We start from the raw sequence: 10,940 nt of genomic DNA, 5'->3' as shown, positions 1-10,940 counted from the left end.
GATAAATACACATGAAAGATATCTTCTTAGATTTAAAGTAATTCATAAGATAATATTATTTTTATTCCGCTCTAAATAATTTTTATCAAATATAATGTCATAGTTTGAAATTTATAATTTCTTAGCAATATATAATAAAATTAGCCTTTTTAAAAAAAAATATTTTTTGGAAAAATATTTATGCATTTTTTGATTATTGAAATATTTTAAGATTTTAATTTTTAAATTAAAATTAAAATTAAAATTAAAATTAAATAATAAAAAATTAATTATTTTATTAAAATTTTTTTTAAAATATAAATTATTTTTCATAAACGGAGAGTAAATTCTTAGTAAATTAATAGCTTGTATTCCAATTTCAAATCGAACCGTCGCCACAAGTGAATTGGATTTATTTCTCTGTTTATTTCGTCTTCACCACTCATCGGGTTTTTATTTTTATTTTTATTTTTTATTTTATATTTAAAGGGAAAAAAAATCTTCGTTATTTATGGTTTTCCTTTCGTTAAATTGAATTGAGTAGAATATTTGTATTTGTATTTGCATTTGCAGCAGAGGCTATGGTGACGATGAGTCTTGTTTCGGCCGGCGGTCACCGGTTTTCTACACGGCCGTGTTTAAGATCCACCGTAAGAAGAAGAGGAGGCAGAGTAAGAGCAGCTCTGGTGGAAGCAAGACCCGCAGCGACGCCACCTATCAGAGTTATTACCTTAGCAAAGACTGGAGATCGAGCTGATGACTTGCAAGCTGAGGCAAGAGCCATGGCTCGTGCTGCCAATTCCTCCTTCTACACCCCCGAGCTTCTTGCACTTAAATACGGCTCCCAGCCCATAAAGGTTCTTCTTCTTCTTCTTCTTCTTCTTCTCTGCTAATTGATTTTTTTTTTTAGAACTAAAGTTTGATTTGGCATTTGGGTTGTTAGGTATTGCGGAGAACTCTTAAAATTTTGATATCCCTTGGTTCATTTGGCTTGAAACTATTACTGGACCAGAGAACTGGGGTGTTTGATCAAAATAGGAGAAAGCGAGCTGTGGAACTCAGGAGAATTTTCACTGAATTAGGCCCTACTTTTGTCAAAGTAGGACAGGGATTATCTACTAGACCTGACATCTGCCCTTCTGAGTACCTTGAAGAACTTTCTGCGCTTCAGGTACAATTCAATTGATGTATTTGAATTCTAGTAGTTTTATTTCATCAATTTTTTAATATCTTCTTGCAATTTTAGCTTAAACCGTTTAAAGAAAGCTCTTAATACATGTGTTCAACTTATATAAACAACATTATTTTCATTTGAATTAAAAATAAAATGATTTACATTTCTCTAAAAAGATTTTGCATAACCCTAAATGATCTCATATATAGAAGTTAGAATGTTAAATTTAACCATATGGTATTGGAAATTAAAGCCTAAGCCTGTTGTTTCAAACAGTAAAACATGTTGATGTCTGAGAGAATTGACGAACTTGATGTTTTTTCATGTTTACTGCTTTCCTTCATTTCATCCCAAGTCTTTCCAACAGTTCTTACTTCTTGTAGAACAACAATTTTCTCAAAAGGAAAATCCTATTCTGAAGTTTCAAATCGAAGATCTTAATTTTTGGGCATAGACTGTAATGTTCTAAAATATGAGGGATGCACCATATGATAGATGAAGCCATACTTGGTTAACCCTACTACTACTTCTAAAATAAAATATTCTCATTTTCTAATGAACAGGATTCATTGCCTACATTCCCTGATGCAGTAGCATTTTCATGCATCGAGAAAGAGTTGGGTCTACCGCTTGATGCTATTTTTTCATCCATATCCCCGTCTCCTATTGCAGCTGCCAGTTTAGGCCAAGTCTACAAAGCGCAGCTTAAGCATTCTGGACAAGTTGTTGCTGTCAAGGTCCAACGTCCTGGCATTGAAGAAATCATAGGACTTGATTTTTACCTGGTCAGAGGCCTTGGCGTGTTAGCCAACAAATATGTTGATATTATTACTACTGATGTAGTTGCTCTAATTGATGAATTTGCATGCAGAGTTTATCAAGAGCTCAACTATGTACAGGTTTTTTTTTTTCCATCTTATGGTTGTCTTGTATGAGAATGTCCATAATAGATTCCTCTATTTTTTTTTTTGTTGAAAAATGAAAAGATTAAATGTTTCATCTCTTCTAGCTTCATTACCTTTGGCCAAGTACAATAGAGTATCATTTAGACCTTTATAAATCACAAAAGATAGAATCTTTATAATTTCTTTAGCATGATCCTTTAGGTCTGAAATTTTGTTATGATCCTGCAGGAGGGACAGAATGCAAGGAGGTTTAGAATGTTGTATGCTGACAGGGATGATATCCTTGTTCCAGATATATATTGGAATTATACTAGTGCCAAAGTCTTGACCATGGAGTGGGTTGATGGAGTTAAATTAAGTGAGCAAGATGCTATTGAGAGACAAGGTTTAAAGGTTCTGGATCTGGTGAATGCAGGTATACAATGCAGCCTCCGGCAGCTGCTTGAATATGGATACTTTCATGCTGATCCTCATCCTGGTAATCTGTTGGCAACACCTGAGGGAAAGCTTGCTTTTATTGATTTTGGAATGATGAGTGAAACACCAGAAGAAGCAAGATCTGCAATAATTGGTCATGTTGTTCACATGGTTAATAGGGATTACGAGGCTATGGCTCGTGACTACTATGCTCTAAATTTCTTGTCTCCTGATGTAGATGTGTCTCCAATTATACCAGCACTTCAGAATTTCTTTGATGATGCACTAAATTACACTGTGAGTGAACTAAACTTCAAAACTCTAGTGGATGGTCTGGGTGCTGTTTTTTATCAATATCCATTTAATGGTGAGTTAATAGTGGTTTTGCTTCTTTCTTTCGATCCTTTATGGTCTTTATATTCTGATGTTCTGGCTTCTCAATCACTTGCAGTTCCAGCATATTATGCATTAATACTGCGATCACTTACGGTACTTGAAGGTCTAGCTCTCTATGCTGATCCTAATTTCAAGGTCTTGGCTGCTTCGTATCCCTATTTTGCTAAAAGGCTTCTGACAGATCCAAATCCATATCTAAGAGATGCTCTTGTTGAGTTGCTTTTTAAGGATGGAAAGTTTAGGCATGTGTTCAGGCTTCAGCCAGTATTAGTTTTTTCCATTATTATTGTTTTTTCACTTTTGGTTAAGCATGTAATAATGATTGATCTTATATTCTAGTTTAAAAACCTCTTAATTTTCTCTCATGCAGATGGAGTAGACTCGAAAACTTACTTGTTGAAGGAAGTAAAGATAGAGATTTCTCTGCAGAAGATGCTCTACAACCTATATTGAAGCTATTATTGGCTCCAGATGGTGAAGAGCTTCGACATTTGGTCGTTAAGGAGTCAGTTCGTGTCACTGAAGCTGTTGTTCTAGGGGGCATTCTTGATACATACAATTCTGTCCCCAACTATATGAGAATAATCTTTAATGGCAATGTAACTGGACTTACAATGGTGAATGATACGGAAATACGAAGCATGATAGAGCTTCGCAACCAAGTCTTTAGAATATGGAGCCTGTTGCGATCTTCTGAAGATTTTGACCCAACACTTCTGCAACCTATATTACAGGTAAACAAAGGTTTTTTTTTATTTTTTCCTTTTAATTAAAATCTTTCTTTAAGTTGGGTGGAAATATTAGGTTTTTAGAGAAATTTTCATGTAGGAATATGGCTTCCCTGAAAGTGGTTTATTCCCATCTTTGGAGGTGATTGGCATATGCCCAAACCAACGTAATAATCACGTTTTTGAAGTAGTTAGCTGTTTTGTTGATCAGCACACTAGATCCTCAGTGAGAATGAACAGCTATAAAGCTTTTGCAATCAATAGAAAATAAAATTATATTTGTGATGGTATAAGAGGGCTCAACTTGAATTATAAATCATTATCCATATTGTACCTTATCCCAAACTTCCAATTAGAACTCATCTCATCTTCAATCCTAGCCTAATTTGTTTAAGGCTACATTTGGCAGTAAAATCTGGGGATATGTTGTCATCCTTGATCTATCACTTATTCATTTCTATAGTTTGCATGTGCTTCCCTTACTAGTGCGTCTATGCTCGACATACATGGGAAATCATCTTTAGCTGCTCTTTTTAATGGGTGTCACCTACAATCTACCATTCACATGGTTGCTATTGTTCTCTTTTTTTGTTGTCATGCATTCATCTTTAGGGGAGAGATAATTGGTTTTAACCAAAAAACTGAACCGAACTTATTTAATTTCGGTTTTCAGTGCAGTTTTGGTTATTAATTATAAAAACATTTCAGTTTTTCGATTTTGTTCAGTTAATTTAGTGAATAATCGAACTGAACCGATTTTTTATTACGTCAATGCTACGCCATTTTACATATATAGATATCTAAAATAAAATCCTCCTTTCCTCTTTCATTTCTCAGTTTCTCTCATTCCCTAACAAACCTAGACCTCTCCTTTCCCTTTTTTCTTCATTGATATACACCCATTCGGTGATCACTGAGAGCATGAACTCGAGTTTGGGATTCCTATTCATCTTAGCATCTTCATCTTTACGATGTTCAATTGTTTATATGTATATATATGTGTGTGTATATATATTTTTTTTCATCCAACATCAATTGGCATGGGTGATAATTAGCTGACTAATTATTGTCTTTTAGACCTTCCACTTTAATTTTGCTGGGATTCGTTATCACATAATAAACCTAATGATTTGTCTATTTCAACAATCTTTGGTGGCATTTTCTTACTTTCATCATGTCTTCATGTAATAGAACGTAGGTGTTGAAGGTGACTTTTCACTCTTTATTTTGCTTGCTATGGTTGCAGCACTGGTTCCATTTGAGTTTCACATGGCTTCAATAGAGTAGTTCCTTTTGGCCCATTTATGACTGGGGGGGTTACATGAGTAGCTTCCTTTTCTCTTAACTCCCTCCCAGTCATTTCACTTGGCTGCTAAATAGATAAAGATGCAGAAGTCTTCTTTTTCTTCTTCTTCTTCTTCTCTCTCTCTCCCTCTTTATAATTTCATTAGCATGCTCTCTGTGAATGTGCCTTTGGGTAAGGTAAATTGAAGCAGATATATTGTAGCATGGAACGAGTAATGAAGTCGGTATTATTTAGCTTATTTTTGTTAAGAAATTTTAAGATGAAATCAATATGGATATAGGTGATTCGTAGTAAATGAAATGAGACATTAGTATAAGATGGTGCACTAATAATACTAGTAGAGAAAACAGCTAAATATCATGTTTCAACTTTATCCATGTGAAGAACTTAATCATTCTCACTTATTAGAAAACAAAAATGAGAAAACTAACTGGGCCAGTGTGAACCTGCAGGTGCTTCAACAGCCTGAGGGACGAAGCCTAGGAGGTCGTGTTATTGGTGGGATCACTCAACGTCTTGCAGCCCGGTTATTAAAGCAAGTTCTCCGAACTCCAGTAACAGTTCCTTCTTCAACTTCGTAACCACTGTTGATAATTCTTTTACTGTGGCATATACAAACATTTGTATGCATAAAAAGGGAAAAGGGGAAAAATTGGTAATTATAATACTCTTTCATTCTTTGCCTCATCTGTTGTAAAAGAGAAATAAGTAACAGATGTTTGAAATGTGTATAAGGAGGAAATGTAGGGGCAGTCACCATTGTTAAATTCAATGGAATGAAATCAGAGAGCAGTCTCTTTTGCTTTGTCTTTACTAATAGAATCCAATAGGTGTTGCACTTGAACAAAATATATGTTCTCAATAATACTTGTCTAAGCAAAAATCTCCCCCATCCCACTAAAATCTTCTCCAAACTTTAAAGACACCATTCCCTGTCTGAGTTCATGTCCTTGTTTTCTATAAAATCTTGTTTCAATTTATTTTTATTCTGAAGTTATTGAAATGATAATTAGTTGTTGTCTTAATGTTTAATTTCATGCCAATACTTATTAGGGATGTTCAATTTAGTTCATTTTTAACTTTGATTTTTTGTTAGCTTAATTTAGCTTTAAAATTTGATTTTTAGGCTAAATTTATTGATATCTTGATCTATATAAAACATAAAGAAGCTCAATTACTTGGTTTTTAGGTTAAATTTCTTAATTTCTTAAATTTTTGAAAATTAACAAGCTCAATTTCTTGATTTTCTTTATTTTTTAGCTAAATTGATATTAAATTGAAACTTTTGGATTATTTTGGACAGAAATTTCTAAATTTCAATAAATACATGGGTGAACTTAAGGCAGGCAATACTCAAATTGCTTACTTATAGTAATAATAATGAGATTATTACTTAAAGAATAATTCTAATTATTAGAAAAAAGTCTTTTTTTTTTTTTTTTTTTTTCATATATTTCAGTCAGTTGGACACAGAGAAGTAAAAATAAAACAAAAACAAAACAGCAATCATGTGAAATAAGCTCTGATATTCAAGAACACTATGGGATTGGCCTAAAGCATCTAAAACTTTAAGCTTTTCCTCATTCTCCCTGAGAGCTTTAATTTTTGCATCCAATCTCTTTTGAACTTCCATCTCAACAAGCTTCTCAACTGCTTCAGCTGCCTCAATTGCAACTTTGCTCTTTGTTTTCTCTCTCTCTACCATGCCCAATTCTTTTTCTTCAGCTAAATTTGCCTCTAACTTTCTCACTTCTTTTCTTTTCCATTCTTCAAGCTGAGCAGCCTGCAATTTTTCATTTTTCTATCAACTTTCATGCATGATTTTTCATATATCAAAGCTTTCCCATATTGTTGCAGCTATTGTTGGAAAAAAAAAGTTACTTCCAAATATATTAATAAAATAAAAGGTTTTATATATGAAAAGTGTGCATATAATTTATAACATTGATTTATAATATTGAGTGCAAACATTTAAATACTCTCATCTATAATTTTTATATATGATATTTTATTTAATAGGAATTTTCTTATAAGAAATATTTATCACATATAATTTATATTATTATATATAATAAATATAAAATATATTTATTTTAATATAAAATTGAAATTAAGACTATGTTTTATCAATATAAATTTTGAAGGTTATTTTATAATTTATTATTAATTTTTTTAAATTTAATTTAATTGTTTTATTATAATGATGGTAAATTAAAAAAAAATTAATTTTATTATGTAAAATTTAAAATATAAATAGAAGGTGGTAACCAATCAAGAGGGTATTAATTAGTAGGATTTGTAAAACCCTACCTAGTTGGTCCCACAAATAAAAGTGGGATCCACTAATCCAACGGTGCTCATCTGGTGAGTGATGATGAGTTGATAAATTCACAAAGACAAGCATTGTTGTTAATTAGTTTACCTTCTTTTTGGCTGCTCTTGCTTCTCGTTTTGCTGTAAGTGCTTCTTTGCAGGCTGCATGGTACATGTCTATTGTTTGCTTTAGCTCTACCTTTAGTCTTCTCGTTTCTTCTTCATATTCTTCCTGAAATTCCACGTCCAATGTATGTTTCAGTAAAACTAATATATTTTTATTTTAAAATGGAAGACTGTGAATTAAGAGAATAGAATCTGAAATCTCTTAAATTTATTCAGATACATTTATCACGAAATTAAATTTGTAATTAAAATTAATATATTTATATATAAAAATTCTAAATATTTTCCAAGTGTAAATAATTCATAGAAAAGGAAAAAAAGATGAATCATACCATATGATTATCTGAAGAAGACCATGACGGTCTCTCATTGTCATTCGTCGTAAATGGCTCATACACATCACAATCTCTCCGAGAAGTTTCTCTGCTGACTTCACATCCAAGATTTTCATAAAATTTAAAGAAATTGCTGTCTGTGCTTGGCCTTCCTGCGTATGGTACTGAATTTTCCATATCAGCCGTTGATAACTCATCATACCATCTCTGATTTCCTCTATCAAAATAAACGTTCATAAAATTATATGTGATTTAATTTTTCTAAAGAAAGTTGAGCTAGGATTGATAAAAAGTGCGTACGAGTTATCACGAGGAGGCAGCGACAGAGCTCCACCAGCAGACACCGTTGGGACTGGACGAGTGGCGTTCCGGACGGTGTTTATCTTTCCTTTTGAGACTATATATACTGTGCAGAAATCTGGTGCCCATTTTAATACATTTGCTGGAATATCTGTCGTCTTGAATAGTCTATTAAATAATATAAATTAATTTTATATATACTAATTTTTTTTATAAAAATAACTTACTTTTTATTATTTAATTTTAATTATCTATAGAGATTTTAATAAAATAATATGTATTTATTAATATTATTACCTGATAAGGCCATTCTTGGATGCAGCACCCAGCAATAATATTTGAATTCTATGTTGGTAAACATAGTCAGTGAGGGCTTTGGCTACGTCCACATCCTCAATCACAACAGGCTCACACCGCACCTAATTAATTCCAAAAAAAAAATACAACTAAATTTATATAAGAAAATAAAAAAATATTTTATATTCACGTTAGACTACTACGGTGCAATCCATCGGTTCGATTTCGAATGAAATCAAACTGAAAAAATTAAAATTTAAATTATAAAAATATTAAAAATTAAAAAAATCGATTCTAAAGATATAATTGAACTGAATCGAATTGATAAAAATCAACTCAGTTCAATTTAGTTATTTCAAATTGAAATTTATAATTTTTTTAATTTTCTACTTTTAATTTTAATAAAATAATTTAATAAATATTTCACATAAATTTATCAATCAATATTATTTGAATACATAATAATAATAATATTTAAAAAATCTATATAAATTCATATAAAATTTAAAAATATGTATAAATTTAGTGTTACATATAATAAATATATATATATAATTAATTATTTAGTTTATTAATTATTTAATATGTTTAAACGAATCGAAAACTGAATAAATTGAAAAATATTAATCGAACTGTATTAAATATTCTGATTAACCGAATTATTAAATTAAAATTAATCAATTCGATTCGATTTTTTATCCAAATCGATTTATGCTATTAGAATTAAAGAAGAAATGCAAACTCACATGTCTACGGCGACAATAACATCGAAACGGAAGAAATAATTGTAAAATATTACTGTCAATAACTGCTTCCTGCGAAGAAGGCTCATCTTTTCTCCCTATAACACCAAATTAAATATATTCCTCTTAAATACTAATTATTTTAAAATTAACTAAATATAACACAAAAATTAAGAAATTAAACTACTTATTTTTAAATTTATTTAAGAAAATTAGCAAAAATAAAAAATAAAAAATTGAGCTTCTTAATTTTTGACTTGAACAAAAAAAAATTTCACAAAAAAAAGGTTTTGATTAAATTAAAGTTGCATTAAAAATTCCAATACCATAAATAAAATAATGAATTAATTTAATTACCTGGTGCAGAATTATAAGGGAATTCTTTAACATGGATGAGTTTGACAGCTTCATCCCTTGTTATAAGATTATCAATTGCCCATTTCAGAGCACTTAGACTTGTTTTGTCCTTGTCAATGGCTACTGCTACTCTGCCATCACAACCTCCGCCTGCTACACCGCTTCCGAAAACAACGATACTACCTCCTCCGTCTCCGTCTCCTTCTCCTCCTCCTCTTCCTCCGCTTCTAAGAACAACACCACTCTTCCTTGCATTACGCATAATAACTAATCAAATGGATAATTAAAATTTGAAAATAAAAGAAAAAAATGCACCAAAAGAGCTGGAGGAAAATTAGACCAAGTCCTCCATCTTTTCTTCCCTTGTCTCAAATAACGGGTGTCTCTCTCCATTAGAATGAAAACAGATGAAAAAGAAAAAACTAAAAACAACATTGGACTTGTTATAGATTCTTCCAGTATTAGAAACTTACCCATTTGAAAATACATGTTGGAAATTAAAAATCAATTTTCACCAGAAATATCTCTCTCTTCTTTTTTTTATTTTTTTTATTTTTTTATCTTTTACACTATGTATAGAGAAAGGACCAAAGGAATTTCATGTATGGGTATTATACATGTGTTTTCTAAGCAAAAGATTTTCATTTAGTTGAGTTATTTAATAAATTTCTTTTTTTTCGAAGGTAGGACTGATCGTTATATTTGAAATATTTTTAAAGTGTAACTAAATTCACTTTTGTACTGAACTCTTGAATGTAATTACTTTTTTATTGAATCAAGATAACCATTAGTTCCGCTATAAATAGTCATTATCTGTTCCTCCACCGTGAGAGGAGCGGATTGGGATTAACAAATTTTTTTTCCAATAGATTTCATGTAAATTGCAATACTTGATAGATAAAAAAAAAATGTAAATTGCATTCTCTCCATTTTTATTAAACTAAAATTTCTCATGTCCAAACATCATTACTAATATCAATTTAGGAAGCTGTGAGTCTAAGAGTATCGACTACATGATGGTAAATTTTTGGTGGGAGCAAAGAAAGGATGAGTAAAAAATGCGTTGGCTTTCTTGATCAAAATTTTGTGAACCAAAAAGTTAGTAGGAAGTGATTTCCCTGATTTAGAAGATTTCAATAGAGCACTTCTCACTAATCAAGAACGGTATCTTGAATCATTCAGAGTCTTTGTTTGTTAGTGACACAGAACAATTAGTCTTGAGTTTTACGACAGATTTGAACCGAACCTAACTTTTACTGTTGACGTCTGATGGAGACCCACGATAGCTTTTCGAAAAATAAATTTCGAGACGCACGACTTTCAAAAATGTGACAAGGGCCACAAACATATCACAAAGTTCGATATGGAAATTCCATCATTTAGAGGTCAATTTTGCATTTTAATTATTTTTTTGGATATATTTATAATTTTGCATATTAGGATTTTTTTTCCTATTATAAATAACATCATTGACTATTAGAAACACACTTTTTAATTTTTAAAGAATTTCAATAAGACTGTTCGTCTTTCAACCTATCTTTTTTCTTATATCGTTTTAACCAAA

General features: G+C 31.1%; 2 protein-coding genes across 2 annotated transcripts; one reads left to right on the top strand and one right to left on the bottom strand.

The window, feature by feature from the left end:
* The first annotated feature begins 424 nt into the window (after positions 1 to 424).
* Positions 425 to 5,718, top strand: LOC110609417 (protein ACTIVITY OF BC1 COMPLEX KINASE 3, chloroplastic). Its single transcript, XM_043952349.1, has 7 exons — positions 425 to 836; positions 923 to 1,150; positions 1,717 to 2,052; positions 2,287 to 2,842; positions 2,927 to 3,113; positions 3,242 to 3,605; positions 5,358 to 5,718. Exons 1-7 carry the CDS (start codon positions 561 to 563, stop codon positions 5,484 to 5,486), a joined length of 2,076 nt encoding a protein of 691 aa, XP_043808284.1. The 5' UTR covers positions 425 to 560; the 3' UTR covers positions 5,487 to 5,718.
* A 646-nt stretch (positions 5,719 to 6,364) lies between these two features.
* On the bottom strand, positions 6,365 to 9,638 carry LOC110608951 (U-box domain-containing protein 51). The gene is made up of 8 exons (XM_043953852.1): positions 9,377 to 9,638; positions 9,023 to 9,117; positions 8,277 to 8,398; positions 7,957 to 8,147; positions 7,677 to 7,894; positions 7,516 to 7,543; positions 7,328 to 7,485; positions 6,365 to 6,688 (listed from the first exon to the last, which is right to left on the bottom strand). Exons 1-8 carry the CDS (start codon positions 9,636 to 9,638, stop codon positions 6,365 to 6,367), a joined length of 1,398 nt encoding a protein of 465 aa, XP_043809787.1.
* Positions 9,639 to 10,940: the final 1,302 nt, after the last annotated feature.

The sequence above is a fragment of the Manihot esculenta genome, chromosome 2, assembly GCF_001659605.2.
Source record: "Manihot esculenta cultivar AM560-2 chromosome 2, M.esculenta_v8, whole genome shotgun sequence".
NCBI classification, from domain to species: domain Eukaryota; kingdom Viridiplantae; phylum Streptophyta; class Magnoliopsida; order Malpighiales; family Euphorbiaceae; genus Manihot; species Manihot esculenta.
This window is presented reverse-complemented; position numbering and strand designations above follow the sequence as displayed.